Source organism: Carassius auratus, chromosome 35 (genome assembly GCF_003368295.1).
Source record: "Carassius auratus strain Wakin chromosome 35, ASM336829v1, whole genome shotgun sequence".
Classification (NCBI taxonomy): Eukaryota; Metazoa; Chordata; class Actinopteri; order Cypriniformes; family Cyprinidae; genus Carassius; species Carassius auratus.
Window position 1 is genome coordinate 8,066,608 of NC_039277.1, and position 20,847 is coordinate 8,087,454.

Below are 20,847 nucleotides of genomic sequence, written 5' to 3' on the forward strand. Positions count from 1 at the left end.
TTTATTGGCGCAGCCCCCTTCATCCTGCTTCTCCCCCCGTTTGCTGTTACTAAGCAGATGCGTTGTGTGTGTTAAGTCGGTGTAATGCTCATGTGATGGATGCTCACTGTGGGATTACGGAGAGGTGCTGAGGTGATTTGTTGTTAAGACTTCCACACTGTCCCAGCACTTTTCTAATATAACGTCCTCGACATGAAGACTGTCCTCGCCGCGCTGATCCTGTTCACCGCTGTGCTTCACAGTGAGTATCTACACAGCACCAAACAGATCCAAAATACACATCGAAGTAGTTTCATAGCTCTTTATGGTTATTCGTTTAATGCTGCCATTACTCCTGTAATAGAGATTTTACAAAAATACATATAATAGGTTATACTTTATTTTAAGGTGTCCTTGTTACAGTGTAATTATTCAATCAAGTACTAAGTTATATTAACTAACTACACCTACCTTTCTGGTTTATTGGATGTTACTATGCATAATTTAATGTAAAATAAAGTGTTATCCTAGTCAATAATCAATGATTCGCTTTTTATCACATATGAGAAACCTCTGTAAAGGTATATATAAAAAGTTTATTATTATTATTTCTACTGTTGTCCTTTTATGATAAATGTGTATTTAGTATGTAATAAGGATGTAGCTTACTATACATAAAATCAAAATTTTCTATACATTTTTGCAATGCATCAACAGTAATTCTTATATAATAACAGCGGATAGCAAAACATAAATCATTTTATATTCCTACTGTCTATGAAATGATTATTAGAGTCTGTCTAGAGTTTGAAGTGGTTTAATCTCAGATCAGCTGTGTTGTCTTGTCCGATGTGTGAAGGCGAGGGCTTGAAGTGTTACACCTGTGTGTCTAATAACCCGGAGGAGTGTTTCCGGCAGGGCTCGACTGTGTGTCCTGCTCATGCAGATGCCTGCTCTACCATCACAGGACCCAGTGAGTACACACACACACACACACACACACAGACTGTGATTCATATTGCAACTCGCATGTTGACCACTTGGGGGTGGTATCACTCTTGACCATGTCCGTGCTGTGTTTCAGATTAATATACTGTAAGAGAGGAGACCAGGGCTAGTTGTCACACGTTTTTACTCTACTATACTCCAGCGTGTGCATGTTTATGTGATTCATGAGGACACAAATGTGTATAAAGGCATGGGTATGACATAGGTATTACAATATGAATGTGGTTTATGAGGACACTTCCGGTGTCCCTGTAATTAAAAATACTAAATATACTTTTTTTGGAAAATCTAAAAATGCAGAAAGTTTTCTGTGAGGGTAGGGTTAAGTGTAGCGCTGGTGTAGGAGGATAGAAATACATTTTGTGCAGTATAAAACCCATTTTGCCTGTGCAGAGTCCCCACAAACCACATATACCAACATGTGTGAATGGTGTGTGAGTGTGTTTCTGTACAGACACACAATTTAAGACTTGGCTGCAAATAAAGCTACACCGTTACTGCAGAATATTAGTTGTGACGTGAATCCATGATACACTATAAGTATTCCATTGTCAAAACGGAACTTAAACAGTAAGGATTAATGGCAGTTTTAGTCAAACTTAAACATTAAAGAAAATAGTAAAAAATCGTTAAAAAGTTAAAAATCCTGTTTTATTCCTTGTGTTGCTGAAGATATTCACTAAAACGTATAATGAAATGTACAAACTATTAAAAAGGCCTATAGGTTTGACTAATAAACATTATAATAAATAATAATAAATGTTATAGGCTAGTTACAGCATAAATACAAGCTCTGGTTATACAAATCGTAGTCAATATGCCAAAAAAACATGGTTGCTACACTTTTAATATAATAAAATCATAATTAAGAGTTATGCAGTATGAATAGTATGGCTTGAAAATAAAACATAAAATTTTTATCTGGAAGAATTCATAAAAATGATGCTGATTTGAGACTATGTTTCAAACCAATATACAAAACCACTGCTATAGAAAACCAACAATAATGTAATTTGCCTTCTGACTCAACCTGCAGTTTATAAAACTCTTGTGACAACTAGCCCCGGTCATCACTATTACGTGATACTGTTTCTGCTGGATTGCACACACACTCAACCAAATATGCAAACCAAACACAGATTATTTGACACATCCTTCCGCAATGTTTGGACTGACCAGATGTTTTTTAAATTCTTGATTCGTGGCTCCACCATGTGTTTCCCTCCCCACAGACTCTGTGATGAAGTCATGCGCTTACAAGTCCTTCTGTGACAAGTCTCACATGAGCAATGGTGAGGTGAAGCTGGAATGCTGCTTCAATGATGACTGCAACGGCCCTCACCAGTCCCATAGCCATGGGGAGCACCACAACACCTCCATCAGCCTGAGCTCCAGCCCCGTCCTGCTGCTGGGGGTCCTGCTGCTCAGACTGGCTCTCAGTTCCCTGTAATCACAGAAACCTCTAGTCATACATGTCAAATAAATAAATCAATAAACGATGGAGTGAAGGCGTTTATGTAACTGATAGATAAGCTTTTGTCTGTTGAGTACGGCAGCATAATCTGTGTGTGTTCTTGCTGTTACTCAGCCCCTTGATAGCACACGTACATCACAGAGATGTCTGTATTACGTCTGCATCTACAATAAGTAATTTTAAGTGCGTTTGCTCATCTGCAATATGTCTATTGGACGATTCCTATTAGATGTCAAATAGATGTTTAGAAAAGGTATGTTTATGATTTCAAAGGAATGTAAAACTGACATCTTAAAGACGTCTATCAGAAGTTTGTACACAGCAGATGCTAAGTGATCTTCAACAGACATCTTGCAGAAGTATGTGTGCTATCTGGACCTAAAGTAGTTTAATAAAGACTGCTTAGATTTGGTGTTGACCTGTTTTATTTTTTGTTGTATATGAGCTCAAATGAGCATCTGCTAAACTAATGAATACATCAATAAACGACCAGTTAAGTATGTTGGTGGTGATCTGTCTGATTCTCTTTAAAATATGTTCAGCTATCAGTACCTCTCCCTGTCTTACTGTCTGTTTCCGCTAACCATGGAAAAGTTAGCAGTATGGTGCATGTGAATCCGCACGCAGGACTTCAGGGCATCCCTAGCTGCATGACGTCAGTCATGTGCAGCAGACACATGGGGCATCTCATCTGTAACTTTCATAATGTGGTAGTGATGGCTGGTTTCAGATTGCAGTGCTGGTGGGAGGCGGTGATGCGCGTGAACTCGTTTAAAAGTGTTGCGGGACACGGACAGAATCAGCGCTGCTTCCAGCACACTTCACAGGAACAACACTGTTACTTCACAAGACCAACGTTTTCTGAGGTACGTTTTTGACGCCGACCAGAATTTATATGTAGTATTTAATAATTTATCATTGAATCGAGTTGTGTATAAAACGCTAAAAAAAACATCGGAGATGCTCTGTTGAATGTCTTTAATAAAATGCCTTTTTTTTATTTATTTTTTTATTTATTTTTTTTATAGCCGATGTAAACCGCTATAAATATGTAGGCTAAATATTAAAAAATATATATTTAAAAAAGTGTTGTGTCCGTAAAAATGCACTCGATGTATTTACATTGGTTTTGAAATAATAGCTACTTTGTGAAAAAAAAAAAAAAAACAGACGATGTCAAGTGATGTAACCACGTATACACATTTATTACAAAGGTTTCACACATTTTCTTGTATCTTAGATCCATGTGATGAGTGTGCAAAACATAAACGTTTCACACATTTTTTTGTATCTTAAAACTATGTGATGAGTGTACAAAACATAAGTTGTGCACACAGTTGAAAACGATTTCATATACATATTGAAGAATACACGTTGGAATAACAATTATACTTTATTAACTGCTAATTCTCACATTTATTCTGTGAACAGCTATACCACCTATAAATTTAAACATAAATGCATATATATATATATATATATATATATATATATATATATATATATATATATATATATATATATATATATATATATATATATGCTATTAATCGATTTGACAGCATATGAACAGTATAATTGCATCAAAGACAATTCATCTGTAATGAATTAATGCATGTGAAAATCAATCATTCACACACACAGGAAGTAAATCTAAGGAAGGTCTCAAACTACAAAATTAGATTAAGCTTGCTCTGCAGTATTGAGCCTGCATTGTTTGGACAGTAATAAATAAAAAATTTTAAAGTATCTTTAAATTAATCCAGTGACTCACTGGCAAAGCAGCTTTTAGTGATTTGGGAACAGAATTCCTTAGGCAACTATTCTTAACATCATGATTATATGATATAACCCCACATAAAACACATGACTATGCATGAAAATAAAACGTGCATCTTAACTTTTTAGTTGTCTCTTTTTGTGAAAATGTTTTTGCGATGTTATGTGAATGAACAGACGGGGTTGTTATGTCATATGTGCTGGCGTTTCTATAAACCTCAAATATCCTGGAAACCATTTGGCTGCCATTAATTGATAGTTCTTGTGTAAATGCTGAGCTCTCTATTTTGGATGCAGAATTATTGTAGATGAAAGTTTTTTTTAATGCAGTAGACACACATGCCTTTGAGAGACATCATTAATGTTGTAATCATCCTACAAACCACTAATTGCCAGATTGGAAAAAAAGAAACACACTCGACGTCTGTCTGCTGTAGCCTTCAGATTTGAGAAATGATAGGGGGCAGAACTGATATGGACAGACAGAGGTCAGAATCGTCATACGCCTTGAAGGCCTTTTTCTGAAAGATTAAATCTTTTTTGCTGATATCCAGTTTCCCTGGAAATAGGCTTCAATTGAATAATTTCACCGAGATGAATCATAAATTATTCATTAGCAATTCCCAAAATTGCTTTAGTGAATTAGATTCATGCATGATACATTGTTAATCTTGTGTTTGTGTTGTCTAATACTCTCACAGGTGAAAGTTTAGCCATGGTGTTCTCTACTGCATTGTGCATCTTCAGTCTCTTGGCTTTGGTTCAGGCCCAGTCTGAATCCCAGCAACCCAAGATTCAACTCCGCCTAGCCGGTGACAAACACAAGCATTACGAGGGTCGTCTGGAGGTCTTCTACAATAATGAATGGGGGACTGTTTGTGATGATGACTTCTCAATCGAAGCCGCTCATGTTGCATGTAGGGAGCTTGGCTTTCTTGGCGCTGTGGCTTGGTCCCCATCTGCAAAGTTTGGACAAGGAGAAGGTAGGAGAATTCTGACGGCTTATTATAAGTTTATGGTCCATTGGAAGATCCACCGTGGGCATATATTCTTGGATTACATTTCTAATCCATCACATTTTAGTCATTAGCGGTAATTGATACCAGTCAGATGGTCTAAAAGTATGGAAAAAAGATTCAAAGTCAAGAGCAGACATAATCTCATCTCTCTGCTTCTTTAATATAATGATGATTTAAGTCTATGTTTGAAATATGATCATTTGTCTCAATAAATCTGTCCTAAGAATGTAAATCAGTGGTTATTATTGAGTCCTATGGGAAGAATAACCACCGGTTTTCCAATGTTCTTCCACTTTCCACCAAGTAAGCGAATTCATATGCAGCATGTAATGCATAGTGAAGGGAAGTTCTGGAAGGGTTCATATTTGATAACTTTATATTGAATCAAAGGGAGTTAACAAAATCTAGAGGTTTTAAAGGCATCCAAAGAGGTTTTGCTGTGCTGGTGCAATTATCATCAACTTGTTCAGATTAAATTTGGGCAAAAAGTCATGTACTGTATTCCAGCCTTAAAAGGAATAATTCATGCAGATGTCACAAACGTTTGAATTATTTGAGTTTGATTGGTCTGACATTCACAATACTTGGAATATAGCACACAAGTTGTGTGAACATCTTTAATAATACTTTTATGGTGATTTTTAAAGAACATCCTTCAAAAACTCACCATTTTTAAGGACATACAGGTTTTGAAATAGATAGAGTATTTTGAAAGTTGAACTGTTCCTTTAAGTGAATTAAGAAGTCAGGTAGTAACACCAACACAGCTTCCAAAACACAACATCTGCTGGTGATTGACAAAACCAACGATTGTTCTTTGTTCCACAGGACGCATTTGGCTGGACAACGTCCATTGCACAGGAGGAGAGAAATCTTTAGCCGAATGCCCCTCAAATGGCTTTGGGGTGTCAGACTGCAAACACAGTGAGGATGTTGGGGTGGTTTGCAATCAGAAACGCATCCCTGGACACAGGTTCATCAATACCATGAACAACAATGTTGAGGTACGTCAACTCTAGGTTCATGTAATGTTAGTTCATTAACCCAACTGAGGTTGACAGTGCCTAGTGGTGGTAACTGGCTTCAAGAAAGACCAGATATGCCTTTAAAATGACTTTTTAGGAGTTGCAGGGATCAAAGAATGACAGTGTGCTCCAAAAACCACACTGTATCATCAAAACCACAGCGTTTCCCATCAGAAGAGCCAAGAGTCCTATACAGAACCAATCAAAATGACCACATATCTTTGTCATATCCGGAAATTCAGTTTTGAGTGGAGGTTCTGCTTTTTCTCCCTATTTGGTGAACATTCCCAGTCACTTTATCTCTTGGATAAAAGGAAGTTATGGTCTGTTACCACAGGTCCCACATTCCTTTCCAAAGCTTGCTCCTCTAGAATAGTTTATTAGCATTCAATTCTCCTTTTATGACATGCCAGCTGTCCCCTATGTTGCCGCAATGGTATGTGCCGGAATCACCTATGTTTGTATATTTGCCATGTTACTATGGCAACTAAGGTAAGCAGGTTTAAAAATGGACCTTTGAGAGAGATCTAAGAGCCCATGGTGTGCTTTTCCATTTCCACGACCCCAAGATTTGATGATTTAATGACTTTACCACCTTGTGCATCTCTCCCCCAAACCTCCCGTCCCTGAGACGTTCCCCCACTCCTCTGATGCCTTCTTTGGGAACTGCTGAGTAATGGAAGGAATGATTTCAAAATGGAATCCCACCCGTTAAATGTGAATTCTTAACTTGTGAGAAACAGAAAGACTGTTGGTTAATAGATTTCAATGAGGGACACTGTTTCTCTGGCCTGGTATGAAAAATACCGGTCGTAAGGTTTAACTTGCTATGATGTCACCAGTCAGGCAACAGTCTGTGAATGAATGTAAGAGGTTGTTAGCTACTGGTAGGTGTAATCACGACTTTTCCCTGAATCACATACCAGAAGTCTGAGACACAGGCGCTTCTCTGTGAAGCTCGTATGAGGGAATTCTCAAACAGCAGTATGGCAGACACTCAGATTCCTCAGGCTTCCTCCCAGCAACAATGTTTTCATAAGCAAAGTCCATCTTTTTGTGTATTTTTTCTCATTGATGGACAATTTGATGTCAAAAATAACAAAGGGTAGCTAAAACTGGCCGCCAAACAGTGTTAAATTCTTAGCGCATCACGAGCAGTGGATTACAAAAAGCTTCCACAAATATTACCCTTTGCCCAAACAGAAAAATACATTTCTATCATATACATATTAAACAACAATTGTTTTGTGTATATTTGCCGGCTTTTATTTAGCTTACCTGGGTGTCAGCACAGCTAGCCAGTGTGTGCTCCACCCAGCGAACATTACCTCTTAAAGACCTTCTTTAAAGATGTAGGAGAAGATGACAGATAGATGGTTTACTGCGGTTTTGCTTCTGTGGTCATATTAGTTTGTTATAGAAATTTAAAGAAACACTACATCACCTTAAAAACATGTAGTGTTTAGCGTTAACATTAGCGTTAGCATTATTTCAGAGCCGTAAATGCAGTGCGTACTATATTTGATTAACTGGGTTTAATGGCTTGTAAAACAGTTTAGACAAGTCATTCCAAGACTTTTTAGTTGGATGACCTCTAGCAAAAGCACAAAATACTTAATACATAATAAATGTCTTTGCAAGACAGCTTTCCTTTTCACAGTTTTCCCACCACATTATCTGTCTCTGAAATGTATAACTGACCAAACACAGCTGGACACAAATGTATTGTCTACACTTAGATTAGGCTCTCAGAACAGACAGCAGAGATAAATGAATGGATGAATTGTTTGTTTTGTGTTCTTGTAAACATTCAGTGGAACAGAAGAATAATCAAATGAATCACCACCACACATGGAAACAATCGGAGGTCCAAAGAGTGGTTAGCAAAGGTTCAGTCAGAGCAATGCAAACTCTTTGCCTGGGTTGAGTTCAAGAAATTGCTAGTTTGTTATTATATAACTTATTTACATGTTTGTCTACAGTGGATGTTTGCTAGTCAACACAGCTTCGTATTCTTGGTTCATACGGGACATGCAGATGAGAATATGCAACTTGCTAAGATAAAATGTGACCTAACATGAAATTCATCAGATGTTTAGGACTGTTCCGCAGTTCTCTGGACTTGGAGGTCCTGAAAGTCATCTTCATGAGGCAAAAAAACTGATTAAATGCTTACAATGATTTGTACTGTGCTTGTCATGGTGATTGATTGGAATATATATTCACCTTCAGCCACAGCATGCACTTAAGTCAATAAGCCAGACCAACAGAATGCACCAGTAGTGAACCTGCATGCTAAATGTAGCCTGAAGAGGTCAAAGGTCAGGACTTTCCACCGGGCGTAGAGGTGTAGGCTTTCTCTCACATTCCATTTGCAACAATATTAGGAAACTTTGTGATTTCTAGACAAAGGAATCAAAACCAAGAAGTAAAGGGTGGGAGAGGTTAGATGTGAGGTTAGGATGCCTTTAAAAGCAATATTTTAATGTCACACATGTACCTGATATCTATTACTTAGAGTATCTAGAGAACTATTTGACAAAATATCTGGACACTCACCTTGAAAGATCTCTGCCAGTTGTTTGAGTTTGGGAACAGACTAACTATTTGTTCAAACAATGCAATTCCATATAGTACAACTGGTGCCGAATAAATTTCCCACAGAACCTGTAGAACTTATTTGTGTTATAGTCTAGAGCAGCTTATTGAAGTCTAAATCCAGACAGACCGGCTTGTTTGTGGGACCCTTGAAACCCGTTGCTAGTGCTGAGATTACCATTTGAGTTCACGTCATACTTAGTTTCTTGTGATCCCTCTCTTTTTTCCTTCATGCACACAGAGTTGTAAGTGTTGCCCTGACACAAAGATGACCCTAAAGACAAAAGCCAGTCTAAAAAATGGCATTCCTCACAGACAGTTGTAGACAGGCTGGCTTTGGACTGGTGGTGTGAATATGCGTGGTGTTTGAGAGTGTTGGTGTGACGACACTGAGCTGAAGAAACATCCTGCTTTTTTTGGGGAGGGGGGGTGATAGTTTGTACATATGTTAGAGGAAAGAATCCAGATGTTTTCCATGTTCTCTTTTTCTTGGAGATTTCTTCAGCAAAAACCAGTATACCAGCTGGATCCATCCACCCCTCAAATTCCCCCCCGCTTCTCCTTTACTTCCTCAAAAAGTGCCTAAAATTCCCTCAAACATTCCTCAAAACCACAAACCTGCACAATCAACAAGTGTTTTCAGTCCGTGTCCCTGGAACAGGCACGTGGAGGACAAACGTGAAGCACGAGGCAGGAAGTGAATAAGAAAGGAGACTTTGACTGCATGACTGGACCAGACACCGTCACCTCTCCCTTGCCCACACCTAAAAGCCCTACGGAGGAACATTAACAGCATGTAAATATTTTGATATCTGGATTCCGTGAACATGAAAAGAAGGTGGTACTGTCCCAGCTGGCACCTCAGCTACTGAGGAATGTCTGGACTTGGTGGTGCTTCCTCTTCGTTGTGCAGTCTCACTTCTACCGTTCCCATCGTTTACACATGGACCCCTCGCTCTTAAACCCATTCAGATGTGGGAATGGTTTCTCACTTTTATGAATGACTGTGAGTGCATTTGTCTCGGACATGTTCAAAACAGTGAGCTCAATAGAGTCAGTTTCCTTTTGCATCTCTAGGAATTTCCCCTAAACAAAACCTTGGATTTGATGTCTTGATGGTTCCTGTCATCCCATGGGTCAGGCAGATTACAACATTGCATATATATAAATATGAGGATTTATGAAATCCTATGAATTTTTTTCATCAGCAAGTTCAGATGTACCTGTGTCATCGTTGTAGATCAACTTCTGAATTTCTTATGTGGGCAAAACCTGAGATTGATTAAACAGGGTGTCTCTTTTGTATAAAAATGTGCAGTGGAAGGTGTCTGGTCGGATTTCTTTAGGCGGAGGTCATGCTATCAGGCAACAGGCGTAGGCTCTTCCTCACATCTGGCTGGATGACCCCGGCTCACACCCTCAGCTTCAACACTCAGCTCTTTGGTTTCCTCCAGACTTCCAGTGCTTAAGCAAACAGTGATGTGTTTGACTCGAGAGCCTACTTAAACCGTACCCAACCCATTGGTCTGGTCTTTATATAGTAATATTGACATTTCTGCTCACTCTGCGTCTAGAGCATTTAGGTCTATGTAAGGCCTCCACATTCTTTTGGCTTTATCCCATCGGCCAACTTTCTCTCCACTTCTTTTCTTTTATATATACATATGCACATGCCAAAATGAAATTAGAAGCTGCAGTCTCCGTCTTATATTTACCGTGGTCAGCTGAATCATGTCTGGTAACCGCCTCCCCGTTAATAATACAACATTGCTGGGTTTACACATCTAAAACATTCCTTTCAATTGATATCATTGCACAGAGCCCTCGTGAGGGCACATGTGAGGGTATTTTTTTGGAGCTAACAAAGATGCTTTTGAATTTTATAAAAGCAAATTTTCCTCTAAACTATAAGATTGCTGTAACTTAATGGTTCGATGACAGATTCATGTGTTACTGTAATGAAAGTTCATGAAGGTCGTACACAGCTCGTCAGAATCTAGGATGACCACCGTAAGACTGGCTAAGAATGTTTTCAGAGATATTGAAGTGAGATTTTACATCAAATTTCAACTTTCCAACTCTGGTCAGCCTTTTCTTATGTCATGAATCATCTGGCTCCCCGTGTGGCCCTCAGAATCCACCCTGAAGGAGTCGTAGACACTCTTCTGATCTAAACAGTGACCAGATCCATTATGGGAATATTGTGAGAATTCTGATAATGACTGATAAAGTGCTCTTTTGTTTTATCCTCCCAAGACTCTTGAAGAACGGGTGGAAGAAATCCGTGTAAGACCCATTTCATCCCATCTCAAGCGCATACCCATCACGGAAGGCTTCGTGGAGATCAAGGACCAGGGCAAATGGAGGCAGATCTGCGATGAGCAGTGGACCCCCCTGAACAGCCGAGTTGTCTGTGGAATGTACGGATTCCCCGGAGAGAAGAAGTACAACAACAAAGTGTACAAGTAAGGAAAAGTTTTGCTTTGTATAACAAACCACCATGAGTCAAACATGAATTTGATCCCTTTGAAAAAAGAGGCCTTTGTGATTAGGATGCAATGAAAATGAAGAAAAAACAGACTAGAAAGAAAGCAGACACGCACAGAGATTTTAGGGTTTCCCCAGAAGTAACATTAACTTTGTAAAGTTAAAGGTTACCATGCAACAAGCGTTAGTTAGTTCTCAGATGTGTGTGAACGCCTGCCCAAGTGAATCATGGCCAGATTGTTTCCCAACATAATTCTTGGCCATTTTCCATCTAGCAGAGAACATTGTGTTCCCACTGTAACTCTGTTAAGGACACGTTATTGTAAAACTGCCTATAAATTATAATTTGAGTGTGTTTTAACCACATTTGCACACTAAAACACACTACAACACATGAAAGTTCATATCCAGGGTCTATATTTTTCTAAAAATAAAACATTCCAGGAAATGTTCTGAAAAGGTTTTTTTTTTAATGTATTTATGGGTTTATTTCTAAACTCAGCAGCATACTAAATAAAGTATTTAAAGGTGAGGTTTGTCTTTGTTTGTTTGTTTGTTGGAACATTTCATAAAGGTCCAGTGGCCACACTACCTCGCTTTTCCTCAGTGGCACTCCATTTATGTTAAGTCTGGGCCTTTAATGTTATTCATGCCATTGAGAAACAGAGTTTTGCAATGAGAAGGACATCATAAAGGACATTGCTGTGCATCACGGTCACCATATAGTACCAAAAATGTATATGAGATATCAGAAAATCCTCATAAGTTTTAACAGACTTGTATTGAACTCAGAACATGCTGTATTCATTAAATGAGTGTTTAATGATTTCCTAATCTGGAGGAAAGGAAACCTGCAGGCTTCACAGATTGTTTGAGTCAAGAGGTTTGGTGAACTGTGCTGCACTAGGATTTTCTCTGTACTGTGGAATCCTTGGAAATGTCTTGTTTTCTTGGGTTAGCACAGCATTATTGCCACAGGTGATATCTGGTCTCTGTTGTAATCATAACACCCCCTCTGAATTATGGTTGGGATATCCTCCTAAACAAGAATTAAATATGTGAAATATGTATTTAATTCCATTGTTAATTATTTTGGAGCACAACTGATCTTTATCCGTGGCTCTGTTTCACAGATCACTGTCCATGCGTAAGAAAAAGAACTACTGGGGTTTCTCAGTGAACTGCACAGGAAATGAAGCCCACCTGTCTAGCTGTAGGCTGGGCAAAGCCCTGGAGCCCAAGCGGAACGTCGAATGTGGACGTGGCCTGCCTGTGGTGGTCAGCTGTGTGCCTGGAAGAGCTTTTGCCCCCTCATCCTCCACTGGCTTCCGCAAGGCTTACAGACCAGAGGTTGGTAGTGTAATCACTAGCGGTGCTTAGCATCCAAACAAAAACAGTTTTCCTAAGAATCTTCTCGGTGTCATCAGAAAAAGAAAAAAAAGAAGTCATTCATGATTGTCTTTGATCTGGTTAGCACTGGCCTCAGAGACAGACAGTTGAGAAACAAGCTATGATAGCCTATATTAGACTTTCTAGAACATATCCATCAGGTAAAAGAGGTTATAGAAAATAGTAATTCATAGCATGTACAATCAACAGCACATAAGCATTAGCATTAGCAGTTGCATGATTTAAAGGCGCTTCTCAACAGCAAAAAAAGAGTGATGATAGAATAAAAACAGTATTCCTAAGAATACAGTGCCAGTAGATTCTAAAAAATGAATTTTTAATCATCTTCATGAGGATTTTCCTTGTGAACCAGTTAGCATTGGGCTCACTCAACTACATGTTTGTACTGATAAACAACCTATATAAAATGAACTATGGTTCATTTTCATAAGAGAAGCAACAATATTGTACTATTGTATATTATATTATGGCATTAAACTTTGTAGAACATGTCCATTATGAACAATATTGAGTCACTGACATGAACAACATTCAGAAAAAGAAGTTTGCATTAGCGCCCTCATGCTACTAGCTGGAATAAAAATAGCTTGCCTAAGAATTTACACTGACCTCTGCAATGATATAATGAATGAAAATTTATTTTAGACTGTCTAATGTTCGTGGTTAGCATTGGCTTCACAGACTACTTGTTTGTACTAATGCACCCGTGCAAATTAATTTTCCATTTTTTCATTCTAAACATCTTTAGAAGGTTGAAAGAGATGATTTCTGGTTGTGGAATGTTTGGCGAGTCTGTTTTCCCTCATCTGTCGGCCTCTTACTCACATTTCTGGAACGAATCGCTTCCTCTTCCATTATTTTTCCTGTGGAGGAACAATATTGCTCATGTTAGTAGAGCCTGGATATAATAGTGACACTTCAGTCATGTACTACATTAAATCACATTTCCTTTTGAAAGAAAAGGAGATTGCACAATATTCAAACATGCTCCAGACATCTGAAGTGAGTGCGTTTATACAAGGGAAGGGGGAAAAAAAATCATCTGAAATGCTGAATCACCTGGATCCGATTCATACACAGAGAGAGCTAGACTGAACAAACAGGTCACTGAGAGTGTGTGGATTGATCATCCTGCTAATTTCTTCCGTTTGATTTTGCAGCAACCCTTGGTTCGTCTTCGGGGAGGTGCGAATATTGGTGAAGGAAGAGTGGAGGTGCTGAAGAATGGAGTTTGGGGAACGATCTGCGATGATAACTGGAACTTGAGGGCTGCCACCGTCGTGTGTCGAGAGTTGGGCTTTGGAAGCGCCAAAGAGGCTCTCACTGGAGCGAAGTTAGGACAAGGTTAGTTAATACATTATATCAGCGGCTCTAAACAAATGGATCATGGGGAGAGCTGGGAGTCAGTCCTATAAGAATCAGTTATTTTGATATTAAGGGCATTGAGAATCAAGAGTCAACTCCATTATCTTGATTTCTAAAATGTTAATCTTAATGTATACCCATTAAGCAGGAAGCAAAAATCAGTCAAACATTGTTCTAAAACAGCAGCATCTACGGCATCTACGGTCTCTGGCATTCATCAGAGTTCATGGATCACTGCTCTTTATTGAAGTGTCTTTGATCAGCCATATGAGAGGCAGATTGTTTGAGCATTTTCTCGCATGGAGACATGAAACATCTGTGTTCCAACTGCATGTGGAGATAGTTGCTCCTCAGCTGGTGTTTAGACATGTTTAAAATCCATTTCAAAGGACTTGCTGAGAGACGACGTGCACATCTTTTAATCCATATGCATACAGTAAGGTTTCCCTGCAATCACAATGAAATTCACTATCATTAAAATAATAAATATAGGCAACGCTGTAGGAAATATCCATATTTACTCATTTCTGAAAAATAAATTATATTGAGCACTGAATTTCGAGATGAGAACAATGCTTTCTTCTTTCTCCAAAAGGGTTTATTGACTGTGGCATAGAAACTAGCTGTCAATCTTTAAACTGACTTAAGCCTTTAGCTATGAAAACTACTTTAAATCAGTCCCCAGTCTGCTTTGATTCATATTAAAATGCATTCTTCCCAAACAAAGGTCCTTTTGTTTGTATTTTAAGGCTTTATTTTCTTGTGTATTCAAAAAATGAGCGTAAGATCAACAACTCTCCTTCAAAGACTCCTTCCGATCTCCCAAATCACCCTCCAAAAATCCATGCACAGTGATTACTGCCATCTGATGTGATCGGAAGATAACCTCAAATAAACAAAACTGCATCATGCCCCATTATATATCATCATTAATGTAAACTTAATATCTGATTATGGATGTGTGTGCTTTCTCAGGAATGGGTCCGGTCCACATGAATGAGGTGGAGTGTTCTGGATTTGAGAAGTCTCTCACTGACTGTTACTTTAATAATGATGCTCTGGGCTGCAGTCATGAGGAGGACGCTGCTGTACGCTGTAATATACCTGCCATGGGTTTCCAGAAGAGGGTAGGGACTCTTCCTACATATTCAGTTAATGTTCTAACAATAGTTAGCAAACACAATCACAAAGTCACTAGGATTATGAAACAATGGATACTTTTGGCTACTACAGATACGTCTAAGCGGAGGAAGAAACCCATACGAGGGACGTGTGGAGGTTCTGACTGAGAAGAATGGTTCTCTGGTTTGGGGAACCGTTTGTAGTGAAAACTGGGGGATGATCGAGGCCATGGTGGTCTGCAGACAGCTGGGATTAGGCTTCGCCAGCCAAGCGTTTCAGGTAAGTCCACCCACTAAAGTGTTCTTTAATCTTTTCTGGCTGCAAAGTTTCCAGAAATTCACCAGAAAAGGTCCATTGTCTGTTGTCAGCAGTGTTGAGATGTAGAGGAAGAGATCTTCCAATGAAGGGCGACCTGAAGGTGTGCTAAACTAACCACAATGCATCGTTTCATGAATGAGTCATCATAGTGTTCGAATCACTCTGAGACTACTATGGGGTATTTGGTGTAGATGTGATGGTTTAATGTAATCAGTGTGGCGTCCCCATATCATCCACCACAAGTTTGCTGGACGCCATTACTCTATTAAATCCAATTCATTTTAATAATTAATATTTGAATATGTGTGTAAGATCACACAGACTGTCTAGAGCTGGACTAGAGACGATCTCATGGTGATACAGGCCTGGAAACTATTAATGCATTAGAAATGGTATGGAGGGAATAGCTTGATGGGTGTTTTTACGAGTGGAAATTGGAAAACCATAAAGTGCTTCTCCAGGCTAATGCCATGATTAAGTGTTATTATGATGGCTGACTGAAATTTGCCACTAGCTGAGGCATATGTCAAGACATTATGGCTGTAATTGCTTCAACTTTGGGCCACAATGCAGTTAGATCTCCTGTGATGGTCATTATAAGTCCCCCCTGAAATGGCTAGCATAATGATTAATGCAGGCTTATGCTAGTGTGGTGTTGGTTTAACTTTTGCCTTGCTTATATAAACAGGCCTTTACTGATTTGTTGGTTTTATTTGGCCTGGTCTTTGGCTGGTTTTAGAGTATAGCTTAAACTAGCTGAGACCAGTTTAGATTAAACCTGCTTAGGCTGGTTTTCTGGTTTGTCTTTCAGCAGGGTAAGACCAGGACAACATAGAAAGTAAATCTGTACAGCTATGATGGTCTTCCTGGTGAAGTGGTTGACCAAGCTTGACCAACTAGTCAATCTGAATTTCAGTTGGGGCTTTTTCTCCAAATTATTATAAATATTATTTTCATATATAAATAAAATTCTTACTTTTTCAAATATACTAGTGGTAAAAAAAAATTTGGTTCACTGAGATTCACTGATTTGTTTGTTTTAAAGAAATGCATATTTTTCTTCATCAAGAACACATGACTTATCAGAACAGCAAGGAAATGTATACTAACAAAATATTTCTATTTCAAATAAAAGCTATCCTTTAGAACTTTTTATTCATCAAAGAATCATGTTTCCACAAAAAATATGAATCTACACAAATGTTTTCAACATTGATAAGGATACAAAATACTTTTGAGTTGCAAATCAACGTTAAGATGATTTCTGAAGGATCATGTGACACCGAAGACAGGCGTAATGATGCTGAAAATTCAGCTGTGCATCACTGGAATAAATTACATCTTAAAATATATTCAAATAGAAAACAGCTATTTTGAATTGTAATAATATTTCACAATATTATTATTTTTACTGCATTTTTGATCAAATAAATGCAGCCTTAGAAGGGACTTATTTAAATGATGCATTAATAGGGAAGTTTCTTTAGCTACATGCTGTTGGTCACGTTCTCTGTTTCCAAGGTTGAAAAGTGAAAGATACAGCTTCCAGATGTGGGACTGCCCATTAAACATTTGTCTGCTGGTCTGGACCGGTGGGTCTTTCCAGACAGCATGTGTGGAGGGTTTTTACAATGGGGAGAGTTGAAGGAAGCACATGGAAAGTCTGACAGAATGTGCCCACATCCCCCTGCCCACGACGGGAGTCCAGCCGTCTTATCTGTCCAAGGAGGCTGTGACTCAGCGCTGTGCTGTCTAAGTCAAAACAGATGGAAAACACACCATAATTCCTGATGATTACTCATCATGAACATATGTTTGTGCATTCAAGAACACTGACAGAGACTTTCCCATTTTGTGGGGTACAGCACGTCTTATGTTTCAGACCTTCAGAACTTGTGCAAAAGCTGTAATGAAAAGCAATCTTGAGAGCAGATGCTCAAATCACGTTCAGGAACATTGAGTCAATCTGGCAAACGCGATTTAACTGCCCTCGTTTGGTGAGCAGCTGTAACGACACTCGGTTTGCATCAGGGTTATTATAGTTAACTAAAACCATATATTATAAAAATGTGATTTAAATGAGAATGCAAATATATTGCGATGACATTGATAATCTCAACAGCTCATGTGTAACGTGTGTTTGTATAGGAGACGTGGTACTGGGCTGGAGATGCAAGTGCAGATAATGTTGTGATGAGCGGGGTCAGATGCTCAGGAACTGAGATGAGTCTTCCTCAGTGTCTCCATCACGGCAAACACATCAACTGCCCCAGAGGAGGAGCGCGCTTCGCTGCTGGGGTCTCCTGCTCTGATAGTGAGACAATGTCCTCTGAATATATATCATGCTCTTAAAAACAGTGGTTTCATTCCTTGTGTTTTATCATTAATGACTAAAAAAAGTATGGTAGTGTCTCATAATGTAATGCACTCTTCTTTACCTTTCATTTCCACTGTGACATAAAATATAAAGAATAGTCATTATTTAGTGATTATTTGATTTGATTTGGATGTTTATTTGAAACTAAATTTAAGATGGATCATCAGCCGCATGTTTTCTAACCTGCGGTGGTTGTCTAGACTGATAGGTATGAAGGAATTTGCTCTGTCTGACCTCTGACCTCATCGCTCACAGTGGCTCCTGACCTGGTGCTGAACGCTCAGCTGGTGGAGCAGACCACCTATCTAGAGGACCGGCCCATGTATGCTCTCCAGTGTGCCCTAGAGGAGAACTGCCTGTCCAGCACTGCCAAAAAGAACGACCACAGCTCCTACCGCCGCCTGCTCCGCTTCTCCTCCCAGATCCACAATGTTGGCCAATCAGATTTCAGACCCAAATTGGGTTACCAAGCCTGGACCTGGCACGAGTGTCACAGGCAAGGCCTTAGACCCCGCAGTAAACACCATAAAATAAACACATATGTGAAGATTTCAACATATGATGTTACAAATTAATTTGTGCCGATGTGCCTATGTTGAATGTCTCGTATTATTGTTTTGTTGTGTCTCTGTGCAGGCATTATCACAGCATAGAGGTCTTCACCCATTATGATCTGCTGAGTCTGAACGGCAGCAAGGTGGCAGAGGGTCACAAGGCCAGCTTCTGTCTAGAGGACACTCAGTGTGATGAGGGTGAGAACTGCTTATGGGACGGTCCGATACCATTACAGTTGTACCATTACAAGTTCAAGTCCATATGGCAAAAAAAAAAAAACACATTTTCAAAAAAAGGATTTAAATATATATATATATATATATATATATATATATATATATATATATATATATATATATATATATATATATATATATATATATATATATATATATATATATATATATATATATATATGTATGTGTGTGTGTGTGTGTGTTAAAAATATTTTTATGCAAATGTAATTACTACCAATATATATTTTTTGGGCATTTTTTGGTTATTTATAAATATGTATTTTGTCCTGAATATATTTCAATCCAAGAAAATACAATCACACTTCAAAAAACCATTTGAAACATTGAACATATCAAACACGTGAACATAGAAACAAATTTAAATAAAAATCCACAAGCGACACACTTTACAATGTTCAAAAATGACAATAGAACAGTATATAAATATTAATAATGATAATTAATAATCACTATAAATAAAATTTTAAACTCTAGTAGGCTATCCACTATTTGCCAGAGAAATATATTTTGCCATATCCACCTTATTTTTCCATTAAGAGCAATTTGTAAATCTTATGGGTCTGGCTTTCGTTTTTGCTGCTTGATATTGCAAATTGGTGTGACTTACTTTAATGTATTATCTTAATTATGAACGTATTGCGACCAGTTTTACCATTTACTGCACGTTGTTGTTGTTCTCGTTATTTCTATATAGCGGCTAATGAAGCGTAAGTCTCGCACGTCTGCTTACTTTCGATTTGAAGAATAAGGTTGATAGGAGATGACGAATGAGAAAAGGCCATCAGCTTTAATGAAACATCACAGATCTTACCGGTTGTTTTCTTTGATCTAGGGATCCAGAAGCGGTATGCTTGTGCCAACTTTGGTGAACAGGGCATCACCGTTGGCTGCTGGGACACCTACAGACATGACATTGACTGTCAGTGGATTGATATCACAGATGTCAAACCAGGAGACTATATTCTCCAGGTAGCGTTTTAACTGAAGGAAAAAAGTTGTAAATAAAGCAAATCACTGTAGTATGTTTTTACCAGAAAATACTATGTCAGTCTTTCTACTTCGAAGTTTCATTCACTGCTTTATTTACTTAACTTTTTTCACAAATTTTTCAGTGTAGACATCAGGAAATATAATTTTACTGACATGATTCTGTCACACAGGTCGTAATTAATCCTAACTATGACGTAGCTGAATCAGATTATACCAACAATTTCATGAAGTGCAAGTGCCGCTATGATGGATACAGGATATGGACGTACCACTGTCAAACAGGTGAGCTGAGAATAACTGAAGGTCTGCTGGCCGGGATCATTTAAAAGCTGTTAGAAGTGAAGAATAACACCTCTACCCCTTTGCAGGTGGCTCGCGGAGTTCAGACATGGACGAATACCCTGGAATGAGCAACCAGTTGCAGTTCAGATAGGAGCGGATGAGGGAGGACAAAGGCTCTCAGTGGAGGACACTGCTTGCATATTTAAATATGATTGACCACTAGAGAGACTCCAGCCCTTCGAAGGCAGAGACCGCTGCTCTTTTAGGTTGAAGTACATCATGTTCTCTCAAGGTCCCTGCTATATCAAGCTTGCTTTGAATAGTAACTATTTAAATTCCTAAAATAATGTACTGTACTTTGCATTTTTGGTGCTTGAAATGCTTGTAGTGGTTACAAACCCATTCTGTAACAGTCATAATGGGATTCTGCCTGCATTGCAACTTAATCACAAAGCCTGCAGTTTCATGAACTCAGCCCTGTTTCTGGATGTTAAACTCTTTTGTGGTTTATTCGTCAAGCATGTCAAGTAATTTATTATGTTCAGTCAGGGATTACATTTTGTCAACTTTTGTGAATGCAATGTGAAACTGTAACAATTTTTGTGTGTGTGTGTATGTGTGTGCCAATTTGGGAAGCATCCACCCTCCGTTTTATGAGGGTACTTATGACCAGTTCAATGGTTTTCAGATATGCAATGTGTTAATGACTGAACAACACATTTGGTCAAACTATTGCATTGTTTTCTATAATAAAAGCAATTCATGTGTGTTATTTGGAGGATGGTGTTTATGTTAACCAGAC

At 38.5% G+C, this 20,847-nt stretch overlaps 2 protein-coding genes across 3 annotated transcripts; both read left to right on the forward strand.

The window, feature by feature from the left end:
* Positions 1 to 98: 98 nt before the first annotated feature.
* Positions 99 to 2,963, forward strand: LOC113054288 (urokinase plasminogen activator surface receptor-like). Of its 2 annotated transcripts, none has more exons than XM_026219723.1 (3): positions 99 to 241; positions 812 to 952; positions 2,220 to 2,963. In XM_026219723.1, the coding sequence occupies exons 1-3, from the start codon at positions 193 to 195 to the stop codon at positions 2,435 to 2,437; spliced, it is 408 nt and encodes a 135-aa protein (XP_026075508.1). In that variant the 5' UTR covers positions 99 to 192; the 3' UTR covers positions 2,438 to 2,963. The 2 variants fall into 2 exon arrangements, with proteins under 2 accessions (XP_026075508.1, XP_026075510.1); XM_026219725.1 differs by having other exon boundaries at positions 113 to 241; positions 839 to 952.
* A 217-nt stretch (positions 2,964 to 3,180) lies between these two features.
* Positions 3,181 to 20,817, forward strand: LOC113054254 (lysyl oxidase homolog 2A-like). Its single transcript, XM_026219670.1, has 14 exons — positions 3,181 to 3,327; positions 4,942 to 5,223; positions 6,088 to 6,263; positions 11,139 to 11,347; positions 12,503 to 12,719; positions 13,940 to 14,123; positions 15,120 to 15,271; positions 15,378 to 15,545; positions 17,733 to 17,898; positions 18,217 to 18,457; positions 18,598 to 18,713; positions 19,606 to 19,742; positions 19,934 to 20,045; positions 20,132 to 20,817. Exons 2-14 carry the CDS (start codon positions 4,956 to 4,958, stop codon positions 20,194 to 20,196), a joined length of 2,211 nt encoding a protein of 736 aa, XP_026075455.1. The 5' UTR covers positions 3,181 to 3,327; positions 4,942 to 4,955; the 3' UTR covers positions 20,197 to 20,817.
* Positions 20,818 to 20,847: the final 30 nt, after the last annotated feature.

Bases quoted from the DNA above. Each gene is read 5' to 3' on its own strand.
- LOC113054288 (XM_026219723.1), top strand. From the start codon at position 193: ATGAAGACTGTCCTCGCCGCGCTGATCCTGTTCACCGCTGTGCTTCAC. The intron at 242-811 runs GTGAGTATCTAC...ATCTCAGATCAG, and splicing joins GTTCACCGCTGTGCTTCACA to CTGTGTTGTCTTGTCCGATG. The intron at 953-2,219 runs GTGAGTACACAC...CCCTCCCCACAG, and splicing joins CTCTACCATCACAGGACCCA to ACTCTGTGATGAAGTCATGC.
- LOC113054254 (XM_026219670.1), top strand. From the start codon at position 4,956: ATGGTGTTCTCTACTGCATTGTGCATCTTCAGTCTCTTGGCTTTGGTT. The intron at 15,272-15,377 runs GTAGGGACTCTT...TGGCTACTACAG, and splicing joins CCATGGGTTTCCAGAAGAGG to ATACGTCTAAGCGGAGGAAG. The intron at 15,546-17,732 runs GTAAGTCCACCC...GTGTTTGTATAG, and splicing joins TCGCCAGCCAAGCGTTTCAG to GAGACGTGGTACTGGGCTGG.